General features: G+C 44.2%; 3 protein-coding genes across 3 annotated transcripts; all 3 read left to right on the top strand.

Annotated features, from left to right (window-relative positions):
* Positions 1–104: 104 nt before the first annotated feature.
* Positions 105–2,507, top strand: LOC147254933 (claudin-8-like). The gene has a single exon (XM_086216516.1). The coding sequence runs from the start codon at positions 524–526 to the stop codon at positions 1,616–1,618; it is 1,095 nt and encodes a 364-aa protein (XP_086072642.1). The 5' UTR covers positions 105–523; the 3' UTR covers positions 1,619–2,507.
* Positions 2,508–4,417: 1,910 nt separating this feature from the next.
* On the top strand, positions 4,418–8,708 carry LOC147254932 (putative coiled-coil domain-containing protein 144C). The gene has a single exon (XM_086216515.1). It carries the CDS (start codon positions 4,515–4,517, stop codon positions 7,653–7,655), a length of 3,141 nt encoding a protein of 1,046 aa, XP_086072641.1. The 5' UTR covers positions 4,418–4,514; the 3' UTR covers positions 7,656–8,708.
* A 6,885-nt stretch (positions 8,709–15,593) lies between these two features.
* Positions 15,594–17,780, top strand: LOC147254931 (uncharacterized). The gene has a single exon (XM_086216514.1). The coding sequence runs from the start codon at positions 16,063–16,065 to the stop codon at positions 17,503–17,505; it is 1,443 nt and encodes a 480-aa protein (XP_086072640.1). The 5' UTR covers positions 15,594–16,062; the 3' UTR covers positions 17,506–17,780.
* Positions 17,781–18,171: the final 391 nt, after the last annotated feature.

Raw genomic sequence — 18,171 nt, 5'->3', positions numbered from 1 at the left:
TGTGTTTGTGTGTGTGTGGATGAGAGAGAGAGAGAGAGATAGAGAGAAAGAGAGAGTGAGAAGGGGATCTCTGCTCTCCTGTGGACATCAAGAGTACTGCAGAGGTTTTTGTGCAACACTCACAATTTAGTTTTGACATCTACTTTGATAAAATAAATCAGCACGTGATGAAGATGTATAGGTTGAAAACTTATTTCCAGTTTTGCCCTTTGTGTTTGCTGTTGATGATGTCATTGAGAGCACAGACATGCTGCTGGACAACCAGAGGAACCATAAACACAAAATAAGAGGAGGTCACTCCTACCCTCATGACTCAGAGCCAACCAGGTGCCCATGAAGTCTGTTTCCCACAACAAACTGCAGCTCACAGTAAACAAACTTCTCAGATGAGAAGAAAAGCCAGAGTGCCTTGCGCTCGTCTCTGACATGTCTCTTTCTCTGGGATACGGAAGCATTGCAATTGAGTTGCGCAAGCTTTCCTAATTTCAGATCGGGACACAGCTGGGATCTTGTGCATCACGCGATGGTTCAGGGAATTTCAGAGATTGCTGCCATGTGCATCGGCCTGGTTGGGCTGATCGGAGCAGCAGCCACTACTGGATTACCCATGTGGAAAGTGACGGCTTTCATCGGGGAGAATATAATTGTGATGGAGACACGCTGGGAGGGTTTGTGGATGAACTGCTACAGACAAGCCAACATCAGGATGCAGTGTAAGGTGTACGATTCCCTGCTGTTCCTGCCTCCAGAGCTACAGGCCGCCAGGGGTCTGATGTGCTGCTCTGTGGCCTTGTCAGGACTGGGGCTCATGGTGGCTCTGGCAGGAATGCGATGCATGTCTTGTTTTCAGGGTAATCAATGGGCTAAGACCATAATCCTGCTGGTTGCAGGTGGCATGCAGTTCTTGGCCTGTATCTGTGTTTTCATCCCCGTATCCTGGACAGGACACGTCATCATCAGGGACTTTTACAACCCTTTGCTGATTGATGCCCAGAGGAGGGAACTGGGAGAGGCTCTTTACATCGGCTGGGTGACCGGCGCCTTCCTTTTTGCTTCCGCCATGTTGTTTGTCTGCCGCCGTTTCCCGTCAGACAAAGGATCATTTGACATTTACCACCCAGATAACTTGTTAGGTTATAAGCCCTCACAAAGCCAGCCAGCTCTGATGAGGTATCACCCCATCTCCAGTGTGTCCAGCATCAGATCCAACAGACATCAGCCTTCTCTGCAGCGCAGCAACAGCTCTGCTAGACAACAGCTGGCGACTCCGCTGCAGGACGTCTCTCAAATAATGACAGCAGATGGAGCTCTAATCAGCCCTCCAGTGGTCTTTAACCCAGGTTTGCCTGAAAACACCTCCCTGTTTTACCAAGCTAGCATGGTTCCCCACTCTTCTCTGAGAAGCTCCAACCATGGTGCAAGTCTTTATACACCAGGAAACTCTTTGTACATAAGCCAAAACGCCTCACCGTATTCTAGAACCTGTTCTGGCAACCCAACTATGTCCCACCAGTCCAGTTTCCATCCGCTTCCACACACTCCTGTTTTTATCGGATATAAAGCCTCAAGAATTGAACCTGATTCTCACAGCGGGAGCAGTGGTGGTGTGTACATTTAAGAAGTAAATTTATGAATCAAAACACTGTACTTTTATACTCTATCATCATTTCAACTGCTGAACAATAGATGGAAGACACGAAGGCAAACTTTTAGGGTTTATACAAGTGCACTGACAGCGTATTCATGTTTTTGTACCATAACTGTACTTTATCATTTATACTGCAAATAAAATATGAGGGTGTGTTATCAGGTTATAACTACTGTGTATAAATAGTGACTTTTCCTTCCAGGTCTCTAGGTGAAACTGACTGTCCTAGATTTTAGAATACTCATTGTTGACTTGTGTTTTTTACTTTTGTAAATATAATTAGAGCCTGAGCCAGAAGGTACTTCAGGCGAAGACCCTATGGTGTTTGTAAGCACACTCAAACACCAAAAACTCTAAAAAATCACACTAAACAAGCTCCAAATTTCACAGGCAGGTCAGGGGACGGGAGAGGGGGTGAGGTATAACATTGGTTTCAATGGGGGGGCAAGAGAAGATCTGTTTCGCAAGGAATTGCTTCTTAAACTAAAGGGTAAACTTTTAGGGTTTATACAAGTGCACTGACAGCACATTCACATTTTTGTACCATAACTGTACTTTATCATTTATACTGCAATTAAAATATGAGGGTGTGTCATCAGGTTATAACTATTGTGTATAAATAGTGGCTTTTCCTTACATATACAATTCTAGTAAAAAATGACTGTCCTAGATTTTAGAATACTCATTGTTGACTTGTGTTTTTTTATTTTTGTAAATATAATAAAATTAAGAGTTTTATTATGGTTGAATTTTTTTTTTCCATTCTTGTGTCTTCTGTGACAATTCTTTTGTCACCGCTCATTCAGAAGCAACTGAAGAGAAAAAAATGTTCTTAGAGAATATTCTTACAGAATATTTTCATTATGAGCGTTGATCACTGCATGATATATTAAGGAGTTGCAAAAGCCGTGTGTGTGTGTGTGTGTGTGTGTGTGTGTGTGTGTGTACGCATGCGTGAGTTGAGGGAAGCAGTTCAGTCACAAGCTGTTAGTGAAGAGCTTTGTTTCCCACGCTGGCATCAGGTTTCCAAAGACAATCCTGTGAACCCTCTAAAGAACTAGCAACCTGATTAGGGCACCCTACAGTCTATAAACAGGACTGATTTTAGGAAATATGTAAAAAAAAAAAAAATGAAAGGGCAGATTTTGAAGATATTTAGTGGAAATGTAGGTCATGTGATTCACCTTTGGAGGTGACCTGGATCCTGAGTACCAAGTCACTGGATGTATGTGCTTGCTGAGAAATCATGCTACCAGTTAAAGAGAAAAGAAAATACATGGCAAAAAAGTATGTAGTAGGGTGTCCATATTGTAGACTTCCTGTTGAAGCTAGGTCAGGGGTGTCCGTGTATGATTTGTCAGTCTTGTCATCGTCATCCGGGTTCGCGGGGGCAGCAGCCTCAGCCAGGGAACCCAGAGTGTCCTCTCCCCAGCCACTTCTACCAGCTCTTGTAGGGGAATCCCGAGGTATTCCCAGGCCAGCCTAGAGATATAATCCCTCCAGCATTTCCTGGGTTGGCCCCAAGGCCTCCTCCCGGTCAAACATATCTGGGTTGTCTGTTGGACATTCCTACAGGCCATGGCGGGCCTTTTTTCTCGACATAGGTCAGGGGTCGGCAACCCGCGGCTCCAGAGCCACATGCAGCTCTTCAGTCTCCTTGGTGCGGCTCCCTTTGGCGTTGACAAAAAAAAAACATGAAAATGATTTTTTTTTAATGAAAATGAATAACGGTTATTTCTTAATTTAATTTTTATTTATACATTATTATTTTTGCATTTTATTTACTACTACTAATGTTATATAGCCTATTTTAACATCTAATTTTGTAAACTTAAAAAAAAATAATTTGTCAACTAAAATATGCGTCACATCGACGTCTATAGCCCTCGCCTTTGCCTGCAGGCGGCTTCTTGAGTGTGCGACCCATTCATTATGACATGAGACTGGGTTGAAAAAGGAGACTTTAACTCTGCATGGACAGATGAATTTGCCTTCACTGCTAACGACGCTGGATTCCTGGTGTGCTTGATATGTGGAAACAAATGATCGAACAACAAAAAATGTCATGTTGAAAGACATTTTCAAAACAAGCACTCAGCATTCACTGAAAAATACCCAAGCGAAGATGAGCGAAAGAAAGCAATTTCAGGACTGCAACGGAAAGCTGAACAGAGCAAACATACGTTAAAGAAGTGGATTACCTATCCACAGTCAGCTACAGTTGCTAGCTGTGTGGCAGCTCAGGAGATCGTAAAGAGACGAAGCTGTTCACAGATGGGGAATACATCAGAGAAATGTTCATAAAAATATCAGAGCATCTCTTCTCCGACTTCAAAAACAAAGGGGAAATTGATCAGAAAATTAGAGAAATGCCCTCTCTGCAAAGAAAAAATCATCCAAATTCAGTTTTACAAGTGGCAATTTTTTAAGACCCAATGTTTTTTACATGCCATCCAAGGCTTGATGCTGGATATCCAGATCTTTTGATAAAGATATAAGGGGCAAAGTAACAAACTCTCCCTGAAATCCACGGAGCAGTCGATGAAATTAAGAGCCTCCCCCTCGCCTGAAGTCCTAGTCAGAGCACAGAGGATCCACAATAATGTGACCAGTGAGATTCAGTGATCATCAATAATGTGAACAGTGAGGTCAGTGATCATCACTGAATCAATTGTCAGTCATTTTGACTTCAGTTAGATCACTGAGATCTGATTTAGGGATCTTATAAGTGGGCTGCTGGAAAAGATGTCACATTACGAAAAGAAGGAGTCATCACACCAAGCAAATTCAGGACCCGTCTGGTTTATAGACACAGATTTTTTAAGTGCACATCAGTATATTGTGCAGTATATTCCTCCACAGAGATATGTCAAAAGAAAAGCAAAGATATACATTTTTTAAGTCAGGACTGGAGAAGAGCAATGATTCCAGTTCAGATTCAGATGAATATCAGTGGGAAGACAACTGGGAAAAACAAACCTTGAAAAAACAAGGTGAAAAAAGAGATATTCTCCTGGATTCGAGTGAATCAAGTTCAGACTCTGAGTATGAGTGTGAAGACCCTGGGATGCAACAGTCCTTAGAAATGCAGAGTGAAGACAGCACCTCTCCTGAAGAGGAGGAAGAGGGAAACCTTCATTCCCCTGTAGATGCAAACAATAATGATTCTTCACTTGAGGAGAATGAGATGGAGATACTGGAATCAATTTTGACCGTGGTTGGGAATCACAACCAAAGTGCAGAGTTAAGAAACGAGTGTGAAGACCCTAGTTTGCAAAGGTCCTTAGAAATGAGGAGTGAAGATAGCACCTCTCCTGAAGAGGAGGAAGAGGGAAGCCTTCATTCCCCTGTAGATGCCAACAATTGTCATTCAACACTTGAGGAGAATGAGATGGAGATACCGGAATCAATTTTGACCGTGGAGAACCAAAGTGCAGAGTTAATGAACGGTTGTGAAGACCCTCATGTGCAAAGGTCTCTAGAAATGAGGAGTGAAGATAGCACCTCTCCCAAAGAGGAGGAAGAGGGAAGCCTTCATTCCCCTGTAGATGCCAACAATTGTAATTCTACACTTGAGGAGAATGAGATGGAGATACCGGAATCAATTTTGACCGTGGACAACCAAAGTGCAGAGTTAACAAATGGGTGTGAAGACCCTAGTTTGCAAAGGTCCTTCGAGATGAGGAGTGAAGATAGCACCTCTCCCAAAGAGGAGGAAGAGGGAGGCCTTCATTCCCCTGTAGATGCCAACAATTGTCATTCTACACTTGAGGAGAATGAGATGGCAAAATTGGAATCACTTCAAAGCAAATCAAGAAATCGCAACCTAAAGACAGACATGATGGAAGAGTCTGATGTTGAATCGGACCTTTCCACTGATGTCGCTGGTGTTGAAGAAATCACAGAATCCTCAAGTTCATCTGATGAGGTGAAGGAAGAAAATCTGACTTTATCACCTCTTCCATCATCCAGTTCAGACTGCTCAGAGATGAGGATATCTGAGCTAGAGAGGGCAGCAGCAGAGCTGGAAACGGACTGTTCAAGTGTGTCTTTCAACAGTGTTCTCAGTCCATCATCAGACACTTCCAGCCTTTGTGATGTTCCCCTCTTAGAAGAGAAACTGGACTTCATAGAAGACTTTGACCAGTTGAAAGAGGAGAGGGCTGAACTGAAGAGTACTCTAAAGGAAGTTCAGAGTATTCATCGTGTCCTGGAGTGGAAGCATCAACAGCTGGAATCTGATGTACAAAACCTCAAGCTTGAGCTGAAAGAGGAGCAAGAAAAAGCGCATGATTCCACCATGAAGTACAAGGCCACAATAGATGAGCTGAGGAGGACTGAAGAGCAGCACAAATTTGAGGTTCAGGAGAGACACAAGGTGGAGGAAACCCTCAGATCCCTGCAGCTGGAGTTTAGAGAACTGCTCAACAACATGGAAAAGCTTGAGTTCGCCAACAGTCAGTCGCAGAAGCTGCTTGCTAAGGAGCGCTGCTTGGTGGATGAAGTAATCGCCAACCAAGTAAAGGAGAAGAACCAAATGCAGGCACTGCAGAGTGAGGCCAGTGAGAGGGAGGAGAAGCTGCTTCAGCAGAATTCCTCCTTACAAGAGCAGATAAATATCCTTAAAAGAGAACTTGAAGATTCAAAGGTCAAAAGCAGTGCCAGGGAAAGAGGCCTCATGGATCAGAATGAGATCCTCAAGGGTGAACTGGAGGATGCTCAGCGAGACCTGAGAAAGAATTCTGATACCCTTAGTCAAACTCTCTTGGACTGTAATGAGAAAATGGCAGCCTTACAGTCGGAGCTTGATGCTAAATATGAAAAAGAACTGCAGACTCGTGAGAGACTAGAAGCAGAGCTCGATTCTGTTCACACCAGCCTGGCTGTGGCCACACAGAGAGCTGAGCATTTGGTGGCTGTTCACGCCGGAACACAGGAAGCTCTGCTGCAGGAGAAGGAGGAACACCAAAGTCTTAGAAATAGATTCACAGAGGAAGCATCCAATCACACGGAGGCTGCAAAGAAAATGTCCCAGAAGCTGGCCAAGGCAGAGGCACGAGCAAACAGCATGGAGAATGAGATTCACCAGATGAAAATGCAGCTGACAGACAAGGACGTGCTGCTAAATGTCCTTCAGCGGGACAAGGACCAGCTTGCTGCACATGTTCAAGAGCTGGAAACTCGTCTGCAAGCTCAAGGGGAACTGGTCAGCCGTCAAAAAGCCACAGAGATGGAGTTAGCCAAAAGCAAGTTTGCAGGTGTCATGTTAAGAGAGCATGTAGAAGAGCTTGAGCGGGAAAGGGAAGAACTGAACACAAAGATGAAAGAACAAACTAAGCTAGCTAAGAAAACACTGAAGCTGAAGAAGAAGTTTGACCTCCTTCTGGATGAGGAGAGAAAGAGAAATGGAGAACTGCAAAAGGAAATAAACAGGCTTCAAACTGAAGAGAAGACATCAAAAAAGAAACAGCATACGGGAGAAGCACAGGAAAGTGACCGTCACGGGCAACTCAACATCTTCCTGCAGACCCAGTTGGCATGTCAAGAAGAAAGGTTTCAAATGCAAGTGGCCAACCTGCACTCCCAGATAGAGCAGAGGACTGAGAAGCTGCAGCATGAACTGGAGCAGAGTCGAGTCACACAACAAAACATGCTTCACCAAATAGAGTTAATGCGCTCAGAGCAAGAAGTATACAATCGCCAAAAGTGTACAGAAGAGAGGAACTTTAGGGAGGCCCTGAAATTACAGTTAGAAAGGGCCAACCATCAATTTGAAGCTGACAGTTCCAAATTCACCAGTAAGAGCAGCACTCGAGTCACACAACAAAACATGCTTGATCAAATAGAGTTAATGCGCTCAGAGCAAGAAGTATACAATCGCCAAAAGTGTACAGAAGAGATGAAATTTAGGGAGGCCCTGAAATTACAGTTAGAGAGGGCCAACCATCAATTTGCAGCTGACAGATCCAAGTTCGCAAAGAAGAGCAGCACTCAGCTCACCAGCTGAATCTGTGCAAAGGGTGGATGTTCAGGACCATCTTAACTCATCCATGCTATGGCTTTAAAAATCAACATCAGTAAGCAGCAGCTGACATCAGGATGAGATTTAAAACTCCTGATGATGCTTGGGGGGCTGGAGCCTTACCTGCTGTCATTGGTTGGGGACAGAGGGAGGGGTTCATCTGTTTTCGTGACATTTGTCATTTAAAGCTGTGATGATGCTTGGATTGTTGGCTAAAATTCTTTTGTTTTTACGTCTGAAAAATAAATGTGAAAACCCTACTTTTGTCATTTGCTCTCTGAACTTCTCAAACAAGAGAAAAGCTGACAGGATCATATGTTTATGTGAGGAGCACCTTACTGCTGTCACTGTTACTGCAGGCATTTATGTCAGGATGTACTCACTACATCCACCATTGCAAAGACAGGGGCTGTTGAAAATAACTACACCTGACCATTATCTTAACACTAGTTAATTTGTAACTGATGTCAGTGAACATATGATATCCAAATATTCAATGTTTCTCATCAGAAAGGAAGATCATTTTTATGCTGTCGCTGAAATGACTAACAAATCAAATCAGTTTTTCTGAAAATGGTTAATTTCCTAGCAGCTTGAGGCTTCACCAGGTACAGACACCATCTGTTACAACCTGTTGACATCGCGAGTTTGCCTTGATTAGTTACGACCATTTGGTTGTGAGGCTATCACTTCCTCTATGGAGGATATTAACCCTTGTGTGGTGGACATACTTCTGTTTCTAAGGACCTTTTCGTGGGTCTGGTGGACCCATACCATTATTGTGGTCTTAAAACAATACAGTCCTAATTCTATTGGCTGAAGATGCATGTTTGGTGTATTTGTGATCCATTTAACAAAACATTTTTGTGACAAGGAATTTTAATTTTCAAACCTGTGTCAACACAGAATTTCAAACTTATCCCCGTTATTTAACATAAAAATGTTGACCAACTGTTTGCATGTTCTCCCCGTGTCTGCGTGGGTTCTCTCCGGGTAATCCGGCTTCCTCCCACAGTCCAAAAACATGCAATTGGGAACTTGGCTAAATTGGACTGGCGACCTGTCCAGGGTGTACCCCGCCTCTCGCCCGTTGACGCTGGGATAGGCTCCAGCCCCCCCGCGACCCTTAATGTGTAGGAATAAGCGGAAGATGACGATGGATGGATGGATGGATGTTGACCAACTGTCACCACAGCTGTCCGCCACCTTTTTTTCATGGATGACATGAGTGTGGCAAGTGTCTGCAGGTGCATACTCAAAATCTAGACAGATTTGATTGCGTCATTGGGGTTAGATCCATACTTTTTCAATTTTGAGTTGAGTAGAATCAAAATTTAAAGTATGTAGTATGGAAGGATGCAATTTGGGACAGTGTTTGCCAAGCACACATTGACCATGACAGCACAGTTAAGGGACGCGAAGAATTTGCAAGTCACTTTGAATGGAAGTACATACTCGTAGTTTTTGTCTTCTTTCTCTCTCTCTCAATACTGTGTTAAACCTAAAAACATAAAAACACACGTGGTAGACTGCTACATGCCAAGTTCACTCATGAGTATGTATTTATGTGTGTATTTATGTCACCCCTTTGTCTTTCCTGTCGTTGTTTTGTATTACATGTTATTTTTAAATGTGATGTTTATATGGTTTGTTGTGCAGGTATATAATATTGTTACATTTGCCACACACATGCACTCTCATCCTCTTTGGCGCCACCACACACACACATGCGCACAAAGATACAGGTACACGTTCTTTTGCTCACTCACCTACTTATTACAATTTACACTCAGTAGATTAGTTTAGATACTAACAAAGTACGGTTTGTCACTTGGAATGTACCTGAAATTGGCTCACGTGAAAAACGGCTAAAAATTTTAACACACCTACAAAATTTACCCATTTACCTAAAACAGGTAATCATATGTTAAGCCCACAGTTCCCGCACACATACACAGCTCGTTATAACACCAAACAAAGAGGCGTAGCCATTCTGATTCACAAAAACATCAGGTTCACTTGTAAAAACACCATTGTAGACCTGGAAGGTAGGTTTGTAATCATCAACATATCCACACACAACACAGAGGTATGCATTGCCAGTATATATGGTCCAAATGTTGATGAGCCCTCCTTCTTCCACAGCTTCTTCACAGCACTTTCAGTCCACTCAGACACAGCACTCATAGTAGGAGGTGACTTCGACCTGGTATTCAACCCAAAAGTGAACAGAGTCAGTAGAGCAGCTAGTCAGCGCAACTGCCAATCATCCGACATAATAAAGCAGTATATGAGTGATTTTGGTCTTTGCGATGCTAGGCGCTCAAGCCACCCCACGCTGAAGGAATACACCTACTACTCACCAATGCACCACTCCTACTCTCGTTTGGACCACTTTTTAATTAGTAACTCAATTGTGAAGGACGACTTTGACACCAAGATTCACCCCATTGCCATTAGCGACCACGCACCAGTCACTCTGACACTCACAGAAAAAACTAGAACACCGCTTTCTAAACAATGGAGATTAAATACATCATTGCTCAAGGACCCCAATTTTATGAAATTCTTTAAGGAGGAATGGACAATATTCTGAGATATAAATGACCAGCCTGATGTGTCAGCTTGTGTGCTATGGCAGGCGGCAAAAGCAGTCATGCGGGGCAAAATAATATCTTACTCTTCATATAAGAAAAAACAGGAGAAAGCTCTCGAAACAGAATTAAATGAAAAAATGAAAGCATTGGAGACAACTTATGCCGCCTCCTGAGAGGAACACCTACTGAGCGAATTAAGAGAAATTAAAACTAAAACTAAATGATTTACTCAACATCAAAACACAATTTCAGCTGCAGAGATTACGCTTGGAGAACTATGAACATAACAATAAATCCAGCAGATTTTTAGCAAACCAACTCAAACAGAACTAAGAAAGAGTAACAATATCCTCCATTAAGGACTCCAATGGGGAAACAACCTGTGACCCAGAAGAAATCAATTACATTTTTAAGGAAGTCTATAAAAAACTTTACTCACCTGAGATTAACCCATCCAAATCTTGCATTGAAACCTATCTGAGCACAATTGACTAGCCAAAATTAAATCAAGACCAAATAATGGCTCTGGAGTCACCTATTTCAATCGAGGAACCTCAAGAAGCCCTTAAACATAGGCCAAATAAGAAAGCCCCCGGACCAGATGGCTTTCCTGCAGAATTCTACGACGAGTTTTGGCCTGAGCTTGCACCAATATTCTACAAAATGTTCACTGAAATACAGGAAACATCGACCCTTCCACCCGGCATGAACCGTGCGATTATTAGCCTTCTCCTTAAACCAGACAAAGACCCAGCCCTTCCATCAAGCTATTGCTTATAAATGCAGATATTAAAGTCATCTGCAAGGCGCTAGCTAGAAGGCTCGAAAAAGTAACACCTCACATAATACATCCTGACCAGACGGGGTTTATTAAAGGACGGCAGTCTACCAACAACACACGTAGACTTATCAACCTAATAGACTACTGTAACAGTCAGAGCAAGGATGCCACAATTGTCTCCCTAGATGCAGAAAAAGCATTCGACAGGGTGAATTGGAATTTTCTCCTCACCACATTACAAAAGTTTGGGTTTGGAGATAACTTTGTAAACTGGATCAAAACATTTTACCGCACTCCCAGTGCTTGTGTCAGAACAAATGATCAAACTTCTCCAAGCTTCTCTCTCCAAAGAGGAACCAGGCAGGGTTGTCCACTTTCCCCTTCCCTTTTTGCTATATTCATAGAGCCACTCGCAGCTGCAGTTCAGCAGAACAACAACATCAATGGAATTGATAAAACAAATGTGAACCATAAGGTAAGCCTTTATGCTGATGATGTATTACTTTTCCTACGTAATGCACAATCATCTCTCCCTGAAACGATAGCACTCATTGATAAATTCTCAACCATTTCTGACTACTCAATTAATTGGAGCAAGTCAACTGTTCTTCCCATCAACTCAAGTGGGGGAGGGGGGTCAGGAGGGAGGTAAGGGGGTGGAGAGGGAGGTAGAGGTGGATTGTTTGGTACCTGGGACTTGCAAGCCTGGGACCCTGCCGCTCCCCGGGGGGTCGCACCCACATTTGGGAGGGGTTTGCTAACCTCGGCCCGTCCTCGGCGGAGGCCCTGGCGCGGTGTCCTGGACTGCTGCCACTCCCGGACAATGGGAGGATGCTGGAGGACGTCTGAGGGATGGGGGCTGACCTCCTTGATACTGATCGAACTGGGGGCCCTGATCATGGGCTGCTGGCTGGGGGTTCCACCGTGCACCGGGGGCCTGGGCCCTCCCTGCCCTCGTGCTGCGTGGTGGTGGACTCTCTGCCCGGCTCTCCGGACAGTGCCCGTTGGTGCTTCAATTTGACCCCTGGACCAGGTAGGCTAGACTCCCTGTTGGCTGGTTGCAGTGGTGCCGGGGTGGTCAGCGGGGCCAGTCTGGAAGTTGGCCCCCTGCAGGTCTGGCCCATTCCTCAGCCCCTCTCATCGCCTCTCTGTCCCATCACATCACATCTCATGTGACACTAGGCCTTGAGGGGCTGGACCCCCCAATTTTAATCACATTGTAGACATTTAGGGCTTGGGGGAGTGCATGAGGATGTACTGGGAGACTCTGCCGTCGCTGGCGGACCTCTTGGTGTGCTCTGGTCGGGTCTCGGGCCAGAGGGGCCCTATGCCCCTGGGCTCTGCTCATGCTGTGTGTGTGTGTGTGTGGGGGGGGGGGGGGTGCCCGACAGGACTGGGGTCCTCTCTGCCCTGTCTCTCTGTGGGTTGCTTCCGGGTGGGGATTGCTGCTCCTATGCTTTCCTACGGGTCCTGGCATGGGTTGGGCCTGTGGCTGTTTCCTGGGGGGGGGGGGGGGGGGGCCTGGGGCTGCCCTTGTCCTGGGGGTTTCTGGGTGCTCTGGTGGCCTGGTCCTGACCTGCCTGCTATCCTGGACTGGGGGTGTGATGTCCTGGCCCCCCCACATCAGCTACAGCCAGCTACGCACAGCATCCAAGACAAACCGTAGCACACACCCATACACACACACATACACAAACGTATACACACATACACGCATGCGGCGCACAACTGACCTATAATCACACACTCAGACATTTATCTAAAAATTATATTAAACCAAATGGTAAGCCTGCACTGGAAACTCTGCAACCAATGTTTTTTCCTTTTTTTTTTCTTTTCTCCTCTCTGTTGTTGTTGTTACTTTTTCTGTTTGTTTGGTTTTTGTTTTTTTCTGCGATTGTTGTAGTTGTTGTTTTTGCCCCCCCCCCCCCCCGTCTTCCCTATCCTGTCCCTGTTCTGTCTTTCTGTCCACTCCTGAGCCTCAGTCCGGTAGCTTTATCAATGAACCAATACCATTCCGAATACAATTAAGCATAAATGGCAATAGGAGGAGTTTATCAGATTCCACCTATGCAGAGTAAAACTGCTTCAGTACAACAAGGCACCAGGAACACTGATGCTGCTTGCCCCAGCTGCTGAACAGGACAGGTTAAAAAAAAAAAAAAAAGACTTTGAAAGTCACTTTGAATGGAAGTACATTGAAAAAAACCTGTGGAGTTCTTTTTCCTTCCGCCATGTTGTTTGTCTGCTGCCGTTTCCCGTCAGACAAAGGATATTTGAAATTTACCACCCAGATAACTTGTTAGGTTATAAGCCCTCACAAAGCCAGCCAGCTCTAATGAGGTATCTCCCCATCTCCAATGTGTCCAACATCAGATCCAACAAACACCAGCCGTCTCTGCAGCGCAGCAACAGCTCTGCTAGACAACAGCTAGCGACACCGCTACAGAATGTCTCTCAAATAATGACAGCAGATGGAGCTCTAATCAGCCCTCCAGTGGTCTATAACCCAGGTTTGCCTGAAAACACCTCCATGTTTTACCAAGCTAGTATGGTGCTTCCACACACTCCTGTTTTTATCGGCTATAAAGCCTCAAGAATTGAACCTGATTCTCACAGCGGGAGCAGTGGTGGTGTGTACGTTTAAAAGTAAATTCATGAATCAAAACACTGTACTTATATAGTCTATCATCATTTCAACTGCTGAACAATAGATGGAAGACACGAAGGCAAACTTTTAGGGTTTATACAAGTGCACTGACAGCATATTCACGTTTTTGGACCATAACTGTACTTTATCATTTATACTGCAAATAAAATATGAGGGTGTGTTATCAGGTTATAACTACTGTGTATAAAGAGTGGCTTTTCCTTCCAGGTCTCTAGGTGAAACTGACTGTCCTAGATTTTAGAATACTCATTGTTGACTTGTGTTTTTTACTTTTGTAAATATAATTAGGGCCTGAGCCAGAAGGTACTTCAGGCGAAGACCCTATGGTGTTTGTAAGCACACTCAAACACTAAAAACTCTAAAAAATCACACTAAACAAGCTCCAAATTTCACAGGCAGGTCAGGGGACGGGAGAGGGGGTGAGGTATAACATTGGTTTCAATGGGGGGGCAAGAGAAGATCTGTTTCGCAAGGAGTTGTTTCTTTCTTTATTATTCTTTCTTATAACGTCATTTTGATCCTAAATTTGACCCCCTAAACTTGCTCCGAATTTTGCGAATTTTGGCACACACGTTGGCGACGGCCAACAAGTTTGATATTCCGAAAAAAAATCTGGAAAAACTCAATAGCGCCACCTAGAGACACAAAAAACACCGTAACACACTGTAGGAACATCCTAGAGACAAGGGACTAACACCGTTGGATTTGTCTCCTCGGGAGCGAAAAATCACACACACGTACCACTGCTCTAACTCTAACCAGATTTGCACAATTTGGACACAAAGGTCCAATTTGGGTCGATAACACTCCCCAAAATCTATCTCCTAGACCATTCACGCAATTGCTTCCAAAATTGAACACATGACTCAAGACACTTTAAGGATCAAAATTTGAGAAAGGCAACAATATAATCCATTCGGTTCCCATTTTATAAGCCCTCAAATTTGGGACACTTTTTTCACTTATAATGGCAGTCAATGGGGAGCAGATCTCCTCTCAGGTACATAGTCTCAAACAATCACTGATCACATCTAAACTACAACTCCCATTGCTTAGAGAAACACACCGTTGGATTCCTGACAAACATCCCTACAAGACTGTGCTATTTGATGACACCAGGATCTGAGGCGTTATGAGGCTTTGAAACAGTAAAACTGTCTCAGTCCTCCTCTGCTCTACACTCTGACACAGCTGGTAGAGAGCAGGGGGGGAGGGTTTATTTAAAGGGCCAGCTCTCAGCTCAGCACTCAGACCGTGCATCACGCTGAGGCTTCTATCTCCTCAACTACAAGTCGCACCGATTTCGTTCTCACACAGTTGGATTCGGGTCGGCGTTTGGCACCCGGCCACGGGCGCTCAGGCCCTAACAACGCTGCTTGCAGCTCTCAATTAAATTTTGATTTTTATGATGATTAATTTTTTTTTACTGTGACAAATCTTTCGTCACTGCTCATTTAGAAGCAACTGAAGAGAAAAAAAAAGTCCATCGTTACAAATGATGTTCCTGCAGATTATTTTCATGATAAGCGTTGATCTCCTTTTTTCTTTTTTTTTGTACATCCTATCATGTTTGGGGTTACAGGACGAAAACATTGACAAAACAAAAACTAGACCAGGTGCCTCTCTAAAAGAAGTACTAAGCAGTGAATGTGTAAAAGCACATTCATATGTATATATACATTCTTCTTATATCTATATATGCATATACATACTCAAGTCAGATAGAAAGCCATTTTGAAGCAATGATTCAGTTTCACAATATTCAATTCTGTTTGAAGCTTATTGCAATTCAGTTCCAAATAATGACTTAAATTTCAAATTTTGCTATTTAAATCCATCCATCCATTCATTTTCACCCTGGACAGGTCATCAGTCCATCATAGGGCCAACATAAATAGACAGACAGCCATTCACACTCACAGTTGCACCAAAGGTTTTAGAGTAGCAATCAGCCTCGTCCCCTCTTGATGTCTTTGGACTGTGGGTGGAAGCCGGAGTACCAGAGAGAACCTACACAGGCAGTGAGATTCTGTGATCATCACTAATGTGACAGTGAGGTTCTGTGATCATCACTCGTGACAGTGAGATTCAGTGATCATCACTCGTGACAGTGAGATTCTGTGATCATCACTAATGTGACAGTGAGATTCTGTGATCATCACTGAATTCATTGTCAGTCATTTTGACTTCAGTTAGATCACTTAGATCTGATTTAGGGATCTTATAAGTGAGCTGCTGGACAAGATGTAACATTACGAAAAGAAGGAGTCATCACATCAAGCAAATTCAGGATCCGTCTGGTTTATAGACACAGACTCTGAGTATCAGTGTGAAGACCCTGGTATGCAACAGTCCTTTGAAATGCAGAGTGAAGATAGGACCTCACCTGAAGAGGAGGAAGCCAACAATTGTGATTCTACACTTGAGGTTCAGGAGGGACACGAGGTGGAGGAAACCCTCAGATCCCTGCAGGTGGAGTTTAGAGAACTGGTCAACAACATGCAACAGCTTGAGTGCACCAACAGTCAGTCGCAGAAGCTGTTTGCTAAGGAGCGCTGCTTGGTGGAGGAAATGATCGCCAAACATGAGAAGGAAATGCAGGCGTTGCAGAGTGAGGCCAGTGAGAGGGAGGAGAAGCTGCTTCAGCAGAATTCCTCCTTACAAGAGCAGATAAATATCCTTAAAAGAGACCTTGAAGATTCACAGGTCAAAAGGAGTACCAGGGAGAGAAGCCTCATGGATCGGAACGAGTTCCTCACAGGTGAACTGGAGGATGCTCAGCGAGGTCTCAGAAAGAATTCTGATACCTTTAACCAACTGCTAAAGGAGGTCGCCTTAAAGTCTGAGCTTAATGCGAAATATGAAAAAGAACTGCAGACTCGTGAGAAACTAGAAGCAGAGCTCGATTCTCTTCGCACCAGCCTGGCTGCAGCCACACAGAGAGCTGAGCATTTGGTGGCTGTTCACGCAGGAACACAGGAAGCTCTGCTGCAGAAGCTGGCCAAGGCAGAGGCACAAGCAAACAGCATGGAGAATGAGATTCACCAGATGAAAATGCAGCTGACAGACAAGGACGTGCTGCTAAATGTCCTTCAGCGGGACAAGGACCAGCTTGCTGCACATGTTCAAGACCTGGAAACTCGTCTGCAAGCTCAAGGGGAACTGCTCAGCCATCAAAAAGCCACAGAGATGGAGTTTGCCGATAGCAAGATTGCAGGTGTCATGTTACGAGAGCGTGTCGAAGAGCTTGAGCGGGAAAGGGAAGAACTGAACACAAAGATGAAAGAACGAACTAAGCTAGCTAAGAAAACACTGGAGCTGAAGAAGAAGTTAGATCTCCTTCTGGAGGAGGAGAAAAAGAGAACTGAAGAACTGCAAAAGGAAATAAACAGGCTTCAAACTGAAGAGAAGACATCAAAAAAGAAACAGCATACGGGAGAAGCACAGGAAAGTGACCGTCACGGGCAACTCAACATCTTCCTGCAGACCCAGTTGGCATGTCAAGAGGAAAAGTTTCAAATGCAAGTGGCCAACCTGAAATCCCAGATGGAGCAGAGGATTGAGAAGCTGCAGCATGAACTGGAGCAGAGTCGAGTCACACAACAAAACATGCTTCACCAAATACAGTTAATGCGCTCAGAGCAAGAAGTACACAATCGCCAAAAGTGTACAGAAGGGATGAACTTTAGGGAGGCCCTGAAATTTCAGTTAGAAAGGGCCAGCCATCAATTTGCAGTTGCCATTTCCAAGGTTGCCAATAAGAGCAGCACTCAGCTCACCAGCTGAAGCTGTGCAAAGGGTGGATGTTCAAGACCATCTTAACTCATCCATGCTATGGCTTTAAAAATCAACATCAGTAAGCAGCAGCTGACATCAGGATGAGATTGAAAACTCCTGATGATGCTTGGGGGGCTGGAGCCTTACCTGCTGTCATTGGATGGGGACAGAGGGAGGGGTACATCTGTTTTAGTGACATTTGTCATTTAAAGCTGTGATGATGCTTGGATTTTTGGCTAAAATTCTTTTGTTTTTACGTCTGAAAAATAAATGTGAAAACCCTACTTTTGTCATTTGCTCTCTGAACTTCTCAAACAAGAGAAAAGCTGACAGGATCATATGTTCATATGAGGAGCACCTTACTGCTGTCACTGTTACTGCTGGCATTTATGTCAGGATGTACTCATTACACTCACTATTGCAAAGACAGGGCTGTTTAAAATAACTACACCTGAACATTATCTTAACACTAGTTACCGTAAATTCTGGACTATAAGCCGCAACTTTTTTTCGACGCTTCATGCCCCGCGGCTTATGCTCCGGTGCGTCTTATATGAGGATTTTACCTTCACCCTGGGGTGTGGCGGGCAGCGGCAGCGGGCAGTAATTCCCTATTGTTCCTGATGGTAGCTCCAAGTACTGTACTTAGGGAAATTCCAAGCCAAATGTTATGGT

The sequence above is a fragment of the Aulostomus chinensis genome, chromosome 10 (assembly GCF_037954235.1).
Source record: "Aulostomus chinensis isolate RoL2024-O1b breed Wild chromosome 10, RoL_Achi_v1.0, whole genome shotgun sequence".
NCBI lineage: Eukaryota > Metazoa > Chordata > Actinopteri > Syngnathiformes > Aulostomidae > Aulostomus > Aulostomus chinensis.
Note: the sequence above shows the minus strand (reverse complement) of the source record. Positions and strands in the feature narration are given on the sequence as shown.

Coding starts and splice junctions, on each gene's coding strand:
- LOC147254933 (XM_086216516.1), top strand. CDS start 524: ATGGTTCAGGGAATTTCAGAGATTGCTGCCATGTGCATCGGCCTGGTT.
- LOC147254932 (XM_086216515.1), top strand. CDS start 4,515: ATGTCAAAAGAAAAGCAAAGATATACATTTTTTAAGTCAGGACTGGAG.
- LOC147254931 (XM_086216514.1), top strand. CDS start 16,063: ATGCAACAGTCCTTTGAAATGCAGAGTGAAGATAGGACCTCACCTGAA.